The sequence below is a fragment of the Wyeomyia smithii genome, chromosome 1 (assembly GCF_029784165.1).
Source record: "Wyeomyia smithii strain HCP4-BCI-WySm-NY-G18 chromosome 1, ASM2978416v1, whole genome shotgun sequence".
Lineage (NCBI taxonomy): Eukaryota > Metazoa > Arthropoda > Insecta > Diptera > Culicidae > Wyeomyia > Wyeomyia smithii.
Genome location: NC_073694.1, coordinates 110,717,035 through 110,735,842, shown reverse-complemented (window position 1 = coordinate 110,735,842; position 18,808 = coordinate 110,717,035). Strand labels below are relative to the sequence as shown.

Sequence of the window (18,808 nt, the reverse complement as noted above, 5' to 3'; positions counted from 1 at the left end):
TGGAGTCAAGAGGCATGGAACGTATCAGAAAATTACGACAGGTGTTAGACTTAGCCCATTTATCTGACTCAGAATTCGAAATAATCAAAACAATTGTGGAAAATTATGCAAATGTTTTCTTTTTTGAGGGCGACGGGCTAACTATTACTGACGCCGCGACACATAGGATTGAAACATCATCTGAGATTCCAATTAATAAGCGGCAATACCGATTTCCTGAGGCTACGAAAAGGCACATAAATAAAGAAATCGAAGAAATGAAGGCGCAAGGCATAATAAAACCTAGCACAAGTCCTTGGAATGCACCGGTTCTATGCGTACCAAAAAAACCAGATGCCGACGGCAACAAAAAGTATCGCATCGTGGTTGATTTTAGAGCTTTGAATGAGGTGACTAAACCTTTTGTATATCCGATACCGCTTATCAACGAGATATTGGATAATGTGGGGAAAGCGCAATATTTTTCTTCCATCGATTTAAAATCGGGCTTTTATCAAGTCCCAATAGACCGCCGTGATGCGGCAAAAACGGCTTTTTCTACGCCAAAAGGCCATTTTGAATTTACGCGAATGCCAATGGGGTTGAAGAACAGTCCTTCAACTTTTCAAAAGCTAATGAATACTGTTTTGTTTGAGATCGGGGATGTAAAAGCATTTGTCTACCTCGATGATATTATAGTTTTTGGCGACACAATCGCCGATCACAATGTTAATCTGCGTAAGATACTGCAAGCATTGCGTAAACATAATTTGAAAATTGAACCATCGAAATGCCAATTTCTAAAGAGAGAAATAGAATATTTGGGTCATGTCATTAGTGAAAACGGCATTAAGCCCACAAATGCAAATATACAGGCCATACAGAGCCTTAAGCCGCCCACTAACGTAAAAGGTATAAGATCGTTCTTGGGCACAGTAAATTTTTACGGGAAATTTATCCCCAACATCGCGGAAAAACGCAAACCGCTCAATGATTTGTTGAAGAAAGACGCTAAATTTGCGTGGGGAAAGGAATGCCAGGAAGCGTTCGAGTTCCTAAGAAACGCGCTGATAACAGAACCTGTTTTAGTCCGGCCAGATTATAAGGACACTTTTGTTATTACGACGGACGCTAGCGATTATGCTATTGGTGCCGTCTTGTCGAATGAAAAATCCATGCACCGGCCGATCGCATTCGCGAGTCGGGCACTTGTAGGTGCAGAAACAAGGTATCATATTATAGAAAAAGAACTACTGGCAATTGTATGGGCTGTAGAATATTTCAGACACTACATTTTTGGTCAAAAGTTTATCGTTTACACGGATCATCGACCACTTATAGCGATTTGGAGGCTTGAAGAGGCGTCTCCAACGCTAACAAGACTGAGACTGAAGCTGCAAGGTTTGCAATGCAGCATCAGATACAAACAAGGAAGCGAGAATATAGTCGCGGATTTTCTATCAAGACTGTCTGACGGGACATGCCAGGGGCAAGAAAGTGCACCCCGGAGGCAAATAGCTATGATCAGTGCTGAGAAAAATCACCACCTAGAAACTCAAACAGACTGATATCAAGGCAACCTTTACGTCAAATATCTCTTCTATACACAAACATAAATTGTTGCATGACAACGGTCTCTAGACAGATCATATTATTGATTTTCGATGAACACATTTGTTGGTATTCATTCCTTAGTCAAAGTTCATTGTCGTTTGTATGATGTCGAAACTGAAAATCATTTTCACCTTCACGGAACTGAAATTGAATACTACTGTTCGTTACTTGTACTGAATAATTGCGTTGAACTCAGATGCAATAGGCAATGGCAACTTCTAGATAAACATTCAGATCTAAACATATATAAGCACAGCAGCGATCATACCATTATAATTTATAATATTTATCGAAATTCATCAACTAAGTCATTACGTTTTTATAAATGATATTTCTTATTTTAGTTTTACCATATATTACAATTACAAGTTTGAATGTAACTCAATTTATTGAACACCATTGGTATTCAAAAATATTCAGGCTGCCTTTCAATATTTGGACTTGGACAATTTTCTTTCGATATTTACAGCAAATAACATTTTGTTTATCAGTGAAGTCGTTCTGATTATTATTTTAGTAATGTGTGTCAGGTGTAAATATACTTGTGGTGCTATTCACTAGAGGACATTGCAAAATTTTTATATAATTTAGAAATTCTTTTTCATAGAAACAAACATAACATGGAACGGTAGACTGGTTTGGACAGATTATCTGAAAAATAAAAAACAGGAAGAGTGGAGAAAATTAGTGATTTCTCAAACAATTAAGATTGTTTATTAGCACTTACTCAGTTACAACATTGTCTTTCCAACCGTGCGTTTGTAGGATCTGTTCGAACACCTCCCGATTCAGTTTCGCCAGAAGAATGTTTTCTAGCGTTTCTTTTCCAAGAGTGAGAGGAAAGCACTAATGCTAGAGCGGAGAAAGCTCGTTCCACAGACACTTGGTTAGACGGGGTTGCCAAAATTACCATCGCCACTTCAAACAACTCAGGATGGCTTATTCTTTGCTTAATCCAATACTCCCAAACATCTTCAGTATAGTTCAAGCCAGGCTCTGCATCTTGAACTTTGAGCTGTTGTATAAAAGTAAGCTTCTGTGATATATCATCGTAGGATGTACTACCCAAAAAATCTGTTAGAAACTCATGAAAATTATTGTTGTCGCTAGTATCACATTTTTCGGTTTCAGTAGAGTTGAAAGAAGGTCGGAGTTTGCAAATTCGATTCCATGTGTCCATAATACTGTTCTACAAAAGTGATATGAAATACTATTTGTAATCATTCTCTTACTTGGATATAAGATATTTTACAAACTGAGAAACGTTTTTACCTGTATAAGTAACTTCTCTTCGTCGTTAAATAGCTTCGAATGGAGGAAATTTAGACGAGGATCCAAGTATAAAGCCATTTGGAATGCACGAGACTTTTTCAAGCTTTCCAGTCGCTTTTGAATCGATTCGATTAATTTTGGTATGAAAGGGTTGAACGGAGTGCTTTTGAGCTCTTTAATTGTCTTCAACTAAGTCAAATAAAAATCCGACAACGATACGTGCTTATCTTGCATTCGTTTAGTGCAAACAAACAAAGGCTTGAAGGCTTGAACATAATCTTCAATGAATAACCAGTTCGCGGCCGAGACATCTGAAGTTACCAAACATTTAATTGAGTTTTATTCCATGATGCAAAAGCAATATTTATTTTCAATTCACCTAATTCTGGAAACTCAGTGGCTAGTTTCTGAAAAACTTGCTTTTGCCGTTGGAAGTTTTCCATCATTTAGAATATGCCTCCCCATCGGGTTTGACACCATACTGGTGGAATCGTAACGTTGTGGAATTCGAAGTGCGTTTTGTATTTGGCATGTCTGCATTTTTTCGCGACCGCAGTGATTTCTACAACTGATTTGTTCGTCTTTTTAACCACATCCAATATAGCCAATTGTAAGGTGTGCACCGAGCAACGGATCAAATTCAATTGTTCTTTCAACTCTTCTGTCAAACTTTCTGCTATTTCATTATTTTGATCTTCCTCCTCGTAGTCATCGGGAATTTCAAAACCGACCGCTTCCGTCTCAGAAATAATGCTATTGAGTTCAATTTTCAGTTGCTTCACGGCTGCAATCATGTTTGCACCGTTATCCACCGTAACCGAAAAAATCTGCTCAATAGATACGCTATATGAAGTTAAAACTTCTAAAATTGTCTTTTTGAAAAATGTAGCCGTTTGTCTCTCTTTGATTTCAATCATGCCTACAAAATACGTTATTAACTAGTACACCATGTATTAACTGTATAACACAAACTTCCTACCCCATAGCTCACGTCATTGGTTGGAAAAGTATTCTTTTGGTGTACTTACCAATAGTCCGAATAACCACTCGGCCGTCTAGAGCATACTGAATGTTTATTCCCAAAATGCTCCGGTTATATCGAGATGCAGAATCCACTTTTACTGAGATGAGTTTTCCTTCTATTTCTTTCGCTATAGCAGCGCGGATTTCCTTAGCGATGTCGCTGATGTGGTGCTTTAAATTATTGCGATTAATTTTGGCTCCAACCGCGTCTGCCAAAGCGTCAAACAACTCTTTGAACCCCTCCCATTCCACGCATGACAATGGTAAGTGGTGAAGAGTCACAACCTTTATTATAGATTCCATAAACAGCTGCTTATCTACAGCGACCTGTCTCTTCGTGATGACTCGTGGTTTCTTTTGGGGAATTTTATCTTCCTTGAGTAAGCCGTGTTTAAACGCTTCGAAAGGATGCTTAGTACGGAAATGACGTATAAAATTCCCGACGTCCAAAACCGCTTGGAAATGGTTGCATCCGCTTTCGACATCAATTTGACATCGCCCAGCATTTCCATCACGTGCAATGAACGGTAACGCAATGTCCTGTAACGTACGCTTTCCTAAAACACGGGTTTTGATGTTAAAGCACTTTTCCAAACTTGCAAACAGTAAACACACCTGCACTACGCTTCCGTGTTCTGATGTCACCATTATCACAAGAAAAGCTTTCACTATCGGTACTCATTTTAGGTTTTTTTTTAGAAATGAAATAAATATTTTTTGAAAACACTTCGAAAAAAGTCAGCACCGCCAAGCGAAATTGATTTTTTTATCTTTGAGTTTCACTTTCCCGGTTGCTACGTTTGAATTGATGGATGAACCGATCCGAAAATCTTCCGTTTTATTATCTCTCATATTGTATGTTCACTTTAAGACGCCGAGTAACGATGAACAGTTTTGTTTATGTCGTATATCAGGTAGTGAAACTGATGGTCATGGCAACCTGTATCAACTACGCGCAAAAGTTGCAGAGTTTCATTGTTATGAAACTCAATTGATAATTTTAACCACTGGCTATGATTACGCGTCAACAGAAGCGCCTATTAGAACAGCAAAAAACCACATTAGATGATTTGAATGGCACAATTAAAGATTTGAGTGCCATAGACATTGCAGATGTCGTAGAAGATGAGGATGAGCAACGGCTCGTTGACATTTCATATGAGAATTTTTCACAAGCATTATCCAATGACCTGATACCAAGCGAGACAGTGGAAGTCTCGAAAAGAATATTGGACGGGAGCAATATCGAAGCTCGCATCGTCATTTTAAACAGTCGAACAGCATACAGAGAACTTAAGACACTGTATCAGCTGTCACATGGACTGAAAGAAAATGTAGAAGATGGGATACTAAATTTAAAAGATAAGAATGTAGGCGGTTTCATTTTAGACGGTAGCGGAAATTCATTAATCGACTGCCGAAAATTCTTTTCATTATTTTTGGAAAGCTTCAACAAAAGCCCCACGGCCGTGAAAGCTGCCGGGGTTATTCATTTAATTTCTTTTAGAAAAATAAAACAACAAGAGATTCTCCAAATGATTCAATTTCTGGTAAGTAAGCTAGAAAAGCAAATTATTATATACAATGCTGATAGCGAGCGTACACTAGTAGCGCCGGATCAGGTAGAAACGATTTTGACAGAATTTCACGACGCGCCTTTAGGAGGACATATTGGAGCACGGCGTATGCGCCAAAGAATTGGCACATTATTTACTTGGCCTAATATGAGGCGCGATATTGAGAATTATGTCCGGCAGTGCGACTCCTGCCAAAAGAATAAAATTTGCAGAGCAAACAAGATTCCGATGCAGATCACTACGACTGCGTCAGAGCCATTTGAAAAATTATATATGGATATCGTGGTGTTACCCGAATCCGATAATGGAAACCGATATGGTCTAGTCATGCAAGATGACTTGACTAGATACTTAGTTGTTGCACCAATGCAAAATCAAGAGAGCTATACAGTAGCGGAAACTTTTGTCAAAAATTATATATGTAAATTTGGTGCGCCGTTAGAACTAGTTACAGACAACGGCCCAAATTTTGTAAGCGCACTAATGAAAGACGTGTGCAAAATTTTGAAGATTAAAAAGATTACAACTAGTCCGTACCACCCACAGGCTAATTTAGTAGAAAGATCAAATCGCGAACTGAAAACATATTTAAGACAGTTTGTCGGCGGAAAGCCTAACACATGGGATCAATTTCTCCCATTTTTTATGTTCGAGTATAACACAACCGTGAATTCATCCACGGGCTATACTCCATTCCACCTATTATATGGACGTGCGGCACGCATACCGACCTCCATATACAAACGAAAAAACCTAGATGACATTAACTACAAAACGTATGCTGAAGAGATGGAAAAGATCTTTTATGACCTGCATGCGAATGCGAAGGCCAATTTAATCAAAAGTAAAGAAGGTCGCAAGCTAATCTACGACAAGACTTCCAACGACTTCAAACCTATGTGGGGAGATCTTGTGTTAGTAAAACATGTTTCGACTGGTCCAGGTCAAAAGCTCCAAAATATGTGGAGAGGACCTTATGAAGTGGTCGAAATTCCAAGCGAAATGACCACAGTAATAAAAAACGGCAATCGCCTTGAGAAAGTTCATAATAACCGATTAAAGCGTTACTATGACTAAATTCACGAATTTGCATTTGTATTTTTTTTAGAGAAATAACAGCCGACTATAGATTTGACAACATGTTTCGTCGGACGACATGAGTTTAAAAAAAACGCACCACAGCGTGATACGATATACAGTAAATAAACGACGCCGACAGAAGTTTGAAAAGAAAAAAAACGACTTAACTCTATAAGAACGATTTTAAAAAAAAAAGAGATAATAATTTTATAAAGAATTATTTTATAGATTTTTTTTATGTAAAGAATAAATTGTAGCGAAGTATAATCATTAATTTTAAATAGAACAAGATAAGCAGAAGCGAGCGCAATTTAATTTGCCTCTCTGGGGGCGCCATACAATTCAGCGGCAAACCCGCTGGCAAGTGAAAAGTTGCAATATCATCATGCGCGGGCCCGCGAACAGACGTTGCAAAATAATATTAATTCTTAGTCGGTCAAACATGCATATCGAGTTGAAGTTACTCGAGATGCAACATTGAATTTATTTACATCGTTTAGGATTAGATTCCATTAGAGTTCATTGCCGAGAACAAAACAAAGACAGAAATTTGATGCGCACACGCAAGCGATGAGCGCCTATCAGCAGAGTATCATAGGGCGCTTGACACTATTTTTTTTTTATTGCAAGCGCAAACGCGAAAATCAACTCATATGACGTTGACCAAAGAATTTTGTCAACGATGTATAAAGTGGACGAATCGACTGACTTAAATGTGACAATGATGACAATTACATTAATCGTAAAGAAAATTCTCTTTTAACAAATTTTCAATAGGAAAAAAAATCCAACCGGCAAGATGAATTTAATTGAATTCCATATTTAATTAAAAAGAGGTTCTTAACTATCGGTGACAGTGGTAATATGAATCAATTTTTATCACCCGGGAGCGCCACACAAATCTGCAACAAACCCGCTGGCAAGCATGAAAATAAAAATCGCCACGATCGAAGAAACGACGAAAATAAAAGAAAGATTCTTTCTTTTTTGTATATTTACACAGATGAAAACGAATTCAAACAAAAAAAGGGAGTCACCATTTCATTCGAAACTTTCTGCACACATGATTTTCTTGTAAACACTAGCGGCGATAGAGTGTTTGCCGCACTTCAAAAAGAGACCCCCCCTCCACAGCAATGATATCGCTTATCCAGTTTCGGAATAAGAAGCGCCATACACGGCGCAAACCACGAGGCGGCTCACGCAGGTTGGTTATTCGAACCTCCCAACCTAGGCGGATGTCCAGGAACTGGAGGTCCTCGCGTGTCACGGGACCGGACACTCCCGTCAGAGCCCACCGCCGGAGGCTCCAATGATGAATTTCCGTAAGGAACGGGCGAAAATCGAGATACCCCGAAAAGAGGTATCTCACCAGCCGCCCGAGAAATCCGATGGTGGCCGTCATGCCCGATTGATCGGTTGGGGTGTTTGGCTCCGAAATCCACTCCTCCGGAAAGCGGTAGAAATACGGCTGCATCCGCAGCCACTCCGAGATCGGCAGGAACGGTTGTGGGATAGGGCGAATGAGCTCCACGGCATAAACCGTGGGCTCAACATACTCCGGACGGTCTTCATCCAGTTCCGGTTCTCGTTCCCACATCCCCCAAGGTTGCCACTCTTCGTCGGCGAGCGGTTCTTCAATCAAAGAAATAGTTATCGGTTTCCGTTATACTCTACTAAATTTTTTGGAAATAAATATTGAAATTCAGTCCGCAAATATATATTTCGACTGTGACGTACAGTCTTCCTCAGTGCTTATGTGGAGCGGTTCTTCTTCAAATACACCTAAACGATCCACTAAGGGAGCCGGTCGCACGAGAAATTCGGGACGCACACGCGCCGGCAGACCATCTTCGATTACCGGAATGCACATGATTGTTGGAACACAAGAAATCTTTCCTATAAAGAAGAAAAAAACAACAGTAATTAAAAAAAAAATAATTAAGAAAACATCAATTAAATAAAAGATCTGACCCACAAGTGGTCGAGCTTACCCGATTGAAGCTAAAAAAACAGAATGATTAGATTTTGCACCGAGTAATTAAACGGACCACAATTGCACGGCTAAAACTTAAAACTTTGTTTCGTTGTAGTAGTTAATAGTAGCATGCATTCTATGAAAAATGCATGCATTGAAATTAGAGCGAAGAAAAGATAAAGAGGGAAACTAAATTGGAACTCCGCGACAGCGACGACACACGGAAATATAACGCCACTATTTTTTTTTATTCACTTTTCCTTGCGATTCTGTTCAAGAAAATATATGCAATCCGACCTTGCAAAACGCGCACGTAACAGTTGTTTACTATGTCAGTAGTAAAAGATAGTAATTTAAAGACCACAAATATATCGCTTACATAAACACAAAAATGAACTAAATGTAGGCACATGAACGAGAGCTATTTACGATAGAAAAATCCTTTCTTTCTATCAAATTGATTTACAGGGGGCTCGTATTGATAGGACCAATTATGGCCAATCTGGAAGTCGAGATCGATAGACTACCCAACACCCTAATTGTAAGAGGCAAATACACGATAGAGATAACTTTATCTCTCAACACTATCAATAAAGAAGAAAGCTTCCTGAAAGATGCAGAACAAAAGTTCCGTACGACGTGCAAGGAACTGGAGGAGAAAATAACCTCTATTAAGTGCATGCGAGCGACCCAGCATCTCCGAGGAACGTTGGAAGAAATTTACAATAAGGGTAATTTTATAAAAACATATTTTAATATTAGAGAGCGAAAACGCAGCATATGGTCGGCGTTGGGAGCAATGGACTCAAATGACAGAACTAGATTAGACTATGACATGGACCAACTTAAAGGCAACGAAAAAAAATCAAAAAACGGTTTAATCCACCAGGCAAACGTGCTGCAAAGCACATATAATTTTGTGAATACTTCGGTTTTGAACATGGATACACATTTGATGGCCATGAAGAATAAAGTTGAAAAATTAAAATTTGAAGTGGTCAAGTACGCAAACTTCACCCAAAATACCGAAAATATTATCAACCTAGAAACCAGACTATTAGAAATGGGTTTATGGTTAAATAGTCTCAGCAGCAAGCAGGAGAAAAAGTTAGATACACTCGTTGCGGCTTTAACACAGCATACATCAGCAAATAATATTTTGAGAGGTCTAGTTCCACCGGGCGCTCTAATAGACAAGTTAAAATTATTAGAAACCACTATAGACGGAGGATTATCATTTCCGCATGACAAAGACGGACGAATTACGATTGATATGCTGAACAATATCAATTATGAGCATGAGCTTATAGACAAAGAACGAATAAATTTTAAGTTCTACGCACCGCTTGTAGGAACAGAATATTTCGAAACACGCCGAGTTGCAATTATGCCTCAATTGACAAATTTTACAGTCCTCATTAGACATATAGAGGAAAATATAGTCATGTTTAAATATGAGAGTGATTGGGGGTACACTCTAACAAGCGACGAATACACTAAATGTACTAAATTAAAAGGCGTCACAATATGTGACATTAGCACGGCCCAGGAAAATTTGAAAAGGGCCCAAAAATGTGCGACTGGAATTATTTTAGAGAAAAATACGGTGCGGTGCCAAGCAAAAGCAGTGGTGACTAACCACACTATGTGGTTCGCGACAAGATCTAGAAATAATTGGAAATACCTTGCACCAATGAAAACAAACATTACCATTGAAATAAACGGAAACATGACACAGCAAACCGTAGACGGTGCGGGCATTATAAGATTGACCCCGCATATGGTAGTACACACTGATTTTATACGACTAGAATACTACGAGACAAATTATGAATGGGACACAAACGTTACATTACTACCAGACAACATAAACAGAATAGAAACACAGGACGTGGTGAGCCGACCTGATTTTAGGCGGTTACAATTAATTTCCATTCTCTTCCAAAGAAGGATTAAGAAAAATCCTAAATGGAAAAAACATCTTTGGAAAAACTTGTCATTAATATGCATGGACAAGATGATGAAATCATTTCTCTTGTCAATTTGTTTCAACATCGCAAGTGTTGAAACTTGAAATTCCATCCACCACTCATGTTATGAAAATATGAAAAGTGGATCATAATCAAAGAAGGTATTGTTTTGATTATGGAGGCAAAAACAATACCTCAGTTATTAAATCGAACGCAAGTTCGAATGTTTTAAGTTTATATTTACAGCAAAAAACTCCAATTCGCGGATGTTTAATCAAAACATGCAACCGAGCGGATTTACGAAAAAGTCAACAACGATTGCATCAGCCGTGCACGGGCACGTTCGCGAGGAAAGAGACGGAAGAGCGGCCCGCTCTCGTGAGAAGACGACGCCGCGGGAAAAATTCGGAGTGACCGGAGTAGCGGCGAAGACTTAAGCTGGGACTTCAAGGAAGTCCGAGGTCGTTATAGTGATACCCCTCGTGAGGCAGGTGCCTACGTCGTTATAGATAGTCCGCGGTTCGTTTAGGTGTTAACGCTTAAGTTTTATTCCGCGAGGCAGAAGTGATGCCCGTTGTTTAAGTTTCGGTTTAGTGTTTAAGTGATTTAATATTTTTTCAACTTAACTGATAGATTAAAAGTAATTAAAATCGAGCAGATGTAGTGCAGTTAATCAAAGGACATATCACATCCAGCAGTAATAGTGTCTAACCACTCGGTACGTATTCCGCTTCATTGGTGACAGCGCAAAAGAGCCTGAAAAGATAGGCTCAGGTGCGCCGTTTTCTGGCTGGGCCAGTAGTGAAAAAGTAGAAAAAACTTACGTGCTTAAGTGACTTTGACGTATCGGAAAAACAGACCCAAATCAACGAAAGTGAATGCCACGAAACGTGCAAGTCCAATATTTCTAAGGGCTCCTCCTCGAAGATGGTCGAAACCTAAAAGAACAAATAAAAAGGATTAGAAGAAGAAACAGTGAAAGTGTTAGAGGAACAATAATAACAATCCGAGATCGACTGTTGACCAGTGTTACGCGAATTCAAGTTTTCGAAATCCAATCGCAATAGATCCCACGGACAGGGAGCAGCTCACAGGGCACTGGAACCAGCAACAGGATTCAACCTACAAAAAAAATGAAAATAAGGTAAGATCAACCCAAGTGGTAACCAGCACAAATAAATTAACCTCCCGCTTTAAGGCCCTAGTTGGAAGACCCTAATTCTATTCTTGGTTCACAATCATAGAAAAATACAATTACTTACCCATCCAACCTCACCGCCATAGCGGACTGTTCACCACACTATTCTGGCACAGAATATTCCACTTTCTGGCACAGAATATTCCACTACTACGACACTACATTCTAATCCGTGGCTAGTCACACGCCACTAAGATAACCTCAGAATTTTTTTTTAATTTAATGAACAAATCAAACTAAAAAAACCAGGGGTACCGACCCGTACTGCCCATACCGAAACAAATTAAGAATGACGACAATCAATAATGCATAATTGCATTTTTATTAGTCGATTGACACGGTTTCACACATACCAGTGAATCAAGTCCATCGAAAATTTTCCAATTGGAATGGAAACCTAAAAATATATCAACTCACAGTGGGTCAAACACGTGAGTTGATCACATAAAATAACATCAATAAAATACCTTTTCATTCGAGTTCCTCACAACTGGACTCAAAGTAAACAGCGAAACCAAAGATCAGAGGATCTAAGGTTCGAAACAGGAACGTTTTTTTTTTCTCTCTCTCTTTTAGTTTACTAATACATGATCAAATTTTTGTTATTTCACATCATTACATGAATTTAACTTTTACAGCTAAATATCACAAAAGATGACAAGTGACAAGATGACAAGATAGATGATGACACAAATATTAATCCACTGATGACAGGCATCGCCAAATTGTATAGGATTAATCACGTCTCCGATACAGCAATAATCGCGGAACGCATATGAGTATGCGATTATTGCGAACAAAAGTGGGAAGAAGAAAACTAAAGCTTCATCATGACCTACGTCAATAATTGCAAAGCTTAGTAGCTACGCGAGACCTTGACCGTCAAACAAATGGCACATTGAGCCAGTAATGAAAAAATAAAAGTCCAAAATTAATTTTCACGGTTGAAACACAAACGGCAATAAAGAGTGGTCAAGGCATAATTAGGAACTACGCTTAGAGGGAAAGAAAAAAAAAAAAAAAAAATAATATAATTATCTTTATATATTAAAGGGAAATGTTTCTTCACAAATGCATAATTTGAGAACAGATAGAAGAAATTGCAAGACTATTGGTGTTGTTTAGTTCGTCTAGAGCCCCGACGGGTTTATAAATAATAATAATAGGGGAATTCCACTAGAAAAGATAATAAAATATTAGCAATAAAATTACAAATTTGACACATACTCATCGGAGCAAAGCCCATCATGCAACACTCACTATGAAAGTGGTACTCCAGGAGTAGCGACCAAAACGACTTAAGAATTGCATACTAAGCAATTCACGCAGAGCCGCAAGGGGAACACAATTCGAACGAAGCGAAGCACGTCGCACACAATTTAAACAAAGCCGTGGTATGAAAAGACTACACATAGAACAAAAAGGTTCTATACCCAATACCAAGACATATAAAGACATGCACGATTGAAGGCAGTTAGCACGTTCAGCCGATACTGGACTAAATTTAGTACCACAAATACATTAAAATTACTTAATCCCATAAGTATGAAAAGGGGAGAATAGAGCAAAAAGACCCAAACAATCTAAAAATTGGAAAAAACTCTCGGTATCCCTACAAATATCTCCTTTCTCTTTTTAAGGTCAAATAATATGCTGCTGGAAGCAGGATTCAATGACCAGATTAGAGGAGATCAAGGAATACGTTGAACGGGAATATAAAAATCTACTCAAAAGCAAAAATAGGGCAAGATCACTTCAAGGAATTCTAACGAAAAAAGAACTCCTGAGGGATCACCTAGAAGAATTCGAATCTTTAGTCCTTAAATATGATAAAAGACTAAAGGACAAAGATTGGAACAAGCTCACAGATGACTTTGAGTTTGTAAAAACCAAAGTAGAGCAATCCATTAGAATATTAGAGGGAACTTCGATAATCCCAGAAAAAGAAAATAAGAGGCAAAGACGAAACTCAGACTATTATATCGAAGTGGTAATTCCTACACAAGGATTAAACCACTCGATATCCCTCGAGGATTCGCAAATTTGGGAAGCGTTACCCTTTACTTCATCATTTAATATATCGGGTGAAGTAAAGAGCTTTCTACAAGACAAGAATCAGATAGATAGAGAGGGAAAAAAAGGCATCAGGAGAGGACTATCCGATATCGTCTTCATTTATATTACAAGAAGACGCTTCAAGCCGCTTCAAATTTCCAGATCATATTAGTCTGGAAAGCGAAACAAATCCGGAAAATAAAAACCATACAGAGGATTTTGATTTCGATAACACAAGTTTCATTGAAACTTTAGAGAGGCTTAAAAATAAATATTACAAAGATAGTTTTTTCTTCAATAGATTACTAAAGAAGAAAAAAACCAAAATGCCAGCAGAAACAACAAAAATGATGATCGATGCAGCTGCGATCATTCCAATATTCAGTGGAAAGGCGGAAGAACTAGATCCCTTCCTACTACAAGTTGATTATTTTGCAACAGACATCCCGGCAGCAGCTAGTCACACCCCATTATTGAATGTGGTGTACACAAAGCTCAGAGGGGATGCACTCAAACGGCTCAATGATATAAGGGCCGAGAAATGGCCCGAAGTTAGATTAAAAATGGAAAAACTTTTCCAGCCTGAAAAGAACATCGGGGCAATCTTCAAAGAAATCGAAACCCTACACCAGGGTTATTCAGAATCATTTGAGGAGTATAAAACACGAGCCACAAAAATTTACGAAAGTGTGAGAGATATCCCAGGACAGGAGGGAAATGATTCATATGTGTCAACACACCTAAGGAAACACTTCCTAGGGGGCCTGAGAAATCACACTTTGATTTCGGCAGGAAAGTCTCAACGAGATAAATCCTTTATGGACTTGCTCGAATGGCTACAAAAAGAATGTGAGGAGGAAGAAGAACTCCAGGATATCCACAGAAGGACGAAACCGGAGAACTCACCAAATTCTCCTCACAGAAAAAATTATAACAACATGAACAATAACACTCAAGGAGTTGCTTATTTAAATAACAACTTCAGAAGAAACAATAATAACAATTACCAGAACAGAGGACACAATCCTCAGGCAAATAATCAAAATCAAAGTTACCAGAACAACTACCAAAACAATGGTAGTAGCAATAATTACAGAAATAATGGTAATAATACAAACTACCAAAATAATGGTAGTAATTACCACGGAAACAGGAATAATAATAATTATCAAAGAAATGATAATAACCATTCCAATTACAGGAACAGTAATAGTTTCCGGGGGAACAATACCGATTTTAGACCACAGAATAACGATTACCGAGGAAATGGCCAAAATAATGGCTTTAACAGAAATGATAACCGCGGTAATTATCAAAACGGTCATAATTCAAATTATAGGAATAATGACCGAAACAATGATACCAATAATAACAACAGAAACAATGGTAGAAATTCCTACGAAGGAAGACCCTTTCAGGGAAACCAACCTAGGAACCACCAAGGCCAATATGGTAATAACAGGGATTACAGAAGAGATGGGTCAAAAAACTAAAAAGGAGGGATTCAATAAACCAAAGGTTGACGGAATCCCAATTTAAAAGCTGCCTTTTTACATCATCAAAACCAAGAACACAAAAACTAAAAAACAAAGAGACTATAAATAAAACAACAGAAATTAAGTTTCCAATAAAAGAGACCCACGATCAGAGGTTTAGTCTAATACTAAATACACTCGAAAGATCGAATGAGTATACTGATTATCTACTAGATACAGGTGCTCAACCAAATATAATATCATTAAGAAGAGCTAGAAAAGTCGGTGCTGTATATATAGATAAATCCGACAGATCAGAAATCAAGGGAGTGACCAATAGTGAAGCATTGAATTCCATTGGCTCTACTTGGATAAACCTAAAGATATTAGAACATGTAATCCCGACAAAATTCTACGTGATTGACGAATTATCAATTCCAGCAATACTTGGAGCAAAATTCATGAAAAGCCATATTGATTCGATTGGAGGTAACTTTAAATATGTTATCTTCAAATTGAACATTCCAAAGAAATCAATTGAAGATAAAGACAAGGTTGATATTAAAGTATCGAAGATTACCAATAATAATTCTAGAAAACCCGAACAAATATTCATAGCAAATTATCAGGATGAAGCTATATTATCTAACAGTGAATCTGAAGATGAATACTTCGAAGATGATTACACCAGTGAATATTTAGAAAGTTCAGATGATCATGGAGAAAATAATTCAAGCTACTTTAATAGTTTAAAACCTGAAATAGGCTCTGCCGACAATGGAGATGAAGATTACTTCGAAATATCTTCCGCGGACGAAGAGGAACCAATTACAGAACCCGATAACGAATTTAAAATGGAAGATTTGGATTCCAATCAAGATTATAGCTTATTGGAGAACAAAGGAATTACACAAGCAAGAGGAGGAGAAAGAGTGAAAAAGGTTTTGGATAGCCTGAAACTCCAACATCTCGAAAAAAATACATTTTTTGAAATGGAAAATATAATGGCAGAATATAGTGATATATTCTTCCTGAAAGGGGATAAGTTGACTATCACAGATGCAGCAATGCACGAGATAGAGACAACAACCAATGTCCCTATAAATAAGAGGCAGTATAGATTCCCAGAATCTACAAAAAAACAAATTAATGAAGAAATAGACGAAATGCATCGCCAAGGCATAATAAGGCCTAGCAAAAGTCCATGGAATGCACCAGTTTTGTGCATACCTAAGAAGGATTTAGATGCGGAAGGGAACAAAAAGTACAGAATTGTAGTAGACTTTAGAGCTCTCAATTTGGTTACTAAACCATTTGTTTACCCCATTCCCCTAATAGATGAGATGTTAGATACTATAGGGGATAGTAAATATTTTTCTACATTGGATTTGAAATCAGGATTTTATCAAGTTCCGATTGATCCAAGAGATGCGGCGAAAACAGCATTCTCAACCCCGAATGGACATTATGAATATACGAGAATGCCCATGGGACTAAGAAATAGCCCATCAACTTTTCAAAAATTAATGAACTCAGTGCTATATGAATTGCCAGACATAAGGGCTCGGGTCTATCTTGACGACATTTTAATATACGGAAGAAGCATAAAAGAACACAACGAAAATCTGATCAGAGTGTTGAGAGCTCTGAGAAGACATAACTTGAAAGTGGAAACCTCAAAATGTCAAATATTAAAAACAAAGATAAATTATTTAGGACACACTATTGACGAACACGGTATACGTCCTATGAAAGATAATATTGAAGCTGTAAGGGATATGCCAGTTCCAAAGACAGTAAAAGGAGTGCGCTCATTCTTGGGAACAGTGAATTTTTATGGAAAATTCATCCCAAAAATAGCGGAAACTCGAAAACCTTTGAATGATTTATTAAAGAAAAATGTTCGTTTCAAATGGTCAGACGAATGCCAAAGTGCATTTGAGAAATTGAGAAATTTTCTAACATCGGATACTCTTTTGGTAAGACCAAAGTATAACGATACCTTTGTGTTAACTACGGATGCGAGTGACTACGCAATTGGAGCAGTCCTCTCAAATGAAAAAACACCAAATCGACCCATAGCCTACGCTAGTAGAGGCTTAGTAGGGGCCGAAATAAGGTATCACGTAATCGAGAAGGAATTACTTGCCATTGTTTGGGCAGTAAATCGATTCAAGCACTATATATATAATCAAAAATTCATCGTTTATACAGATCACAGACCTTTAGTTTCTCTGTGGAATCTGAAAGAAACATCTCACACCTTAACTAGGTTGAGATTGAAATTGCAAGGTCTGGAAATGGACATACGATATAAACAAGGACGAGAAAATATAGTAGCCGACTTTTTGTCAAGACTTCAACATGAAAATGTTGAAAAGGCCAACGACACTAACGAAAATACGGTCGCTGTGTTGACTCGTCAACAAAAACGACAACAGGATTTACTCATAAATGATGATGAGAATTCCGATGATGTCCCTGAAGATGAAATCTCCAAGATATTAAACTCTGACATTTCGGACAACGAAAAAGTTACCTTAAACGACACAAATGACGCCTTAAAAGACGCAACATATCTATCAGCGGAGGACTTCAAAATCGCTCTGAAACAGGAATTGATTGATGAATCAAAAGTGGTTATTACAAAAACTATTAAAGATGAAAAATCATGCGACGCAAGATTTGTCATCCTAAATAGCAAAACTGCTTTCAATGAGTTAACATCTTTATATGATTACCCTCACGGTATCAAAGATTGGGTCAAAGATAACCTTTTGACACATCCTTCAAATAAGGTAGCAGGAATATTACTCGAAGGGAAGAACAACTCCCTAATGAATTTTGACAATTTTATTGATTTAATGTTAACATATTTCAATAACTGCCCGGATTTCATTCTAAACGCAAAGACAATTCACATGATCTCGTTTAGAAAGATAAAGCAATATCAGATTTTACAAATAGTAAAATATATTGCGTGGAAATTGGATATCAACATCATTTTATACAACGCAGACAGTGAACGAACTATAGTAAACAAGGACGAAATTCAAACAGTTTTGCATGAATTCCACGATGCGCCTCTTGGTGGACACGTAGGAGCAAAACGAATGCATCAACGAATAGGCACACTTTTTGTATGGCCTAACATGAGAAGAGACATTGAGAATTATGTAAAACAATGTGACTCATGTCAGAAGAACAAGATTTGGAGCCATAACAAAATCCCAATGAAGATAACAACTACGTCATCAGAACCATTTGAGAAGGTTTTTATAGACATAGTTGTCTTACCAGAATCCGATTTTGGTAATAAATATGGACTTGTCATGCAAGACGACCTAACCAGATTCTTGGTAGTAGCACCAATGGAGAATCAAGAATCAGAAACAGTCGCCAGGACATTTATAGAACATTACATTTGTAAATTTGGAACACCTGCTGAATTAGTATCAGATCAAGGTTCAAATTTTATGAGTGAGGTGTTCAAACATATTTGTAAAATTTTGAAAATAAAGAAAATCAACACAAGCGCGTATCATCCTCAAGCCAATTTAGTTGAGAGATCAAATCGTGAATTAAAA

General features: G+C 37.8%; 1 protein-coding gene and 1 pseudogene across 1 annotated transcript in view; one reads left to right on the top strand and one right to left on the bottom strand.

Annotated features, from left to right (window-relative positions):
• Nucleotides 1-18,442, top strand: part of LOC129718972 (probable serine/threonine-protein kinase dyrk1) — a 148,373-nt gene extending 129,931 nt beyond the window's left edge. Inside the window, exon 2 of the mRNA XM_055670259.1 lies at nucleotides 8,992-18,442. Within this exon, the coding sequence (XP_055526234.1) occupies nucleotides 14,073-15,239 (1,167 nt within the window). The 5' untranslated portion in view covers nucleotides 8,992-14,072 and the 3' untranslated portion in view covers nucleotides 15,240-18,442. The remainder of the gene's footprint in view (nucleotides 1-8,991) is intronic.
• Nucleotides 2,241-3,782, bottom strand: LOC129717082 (uncharacterized; annotated as a pseudogene).
• Nucleotides 18,443-18,808: the final 366 nt, after the last annotated feature.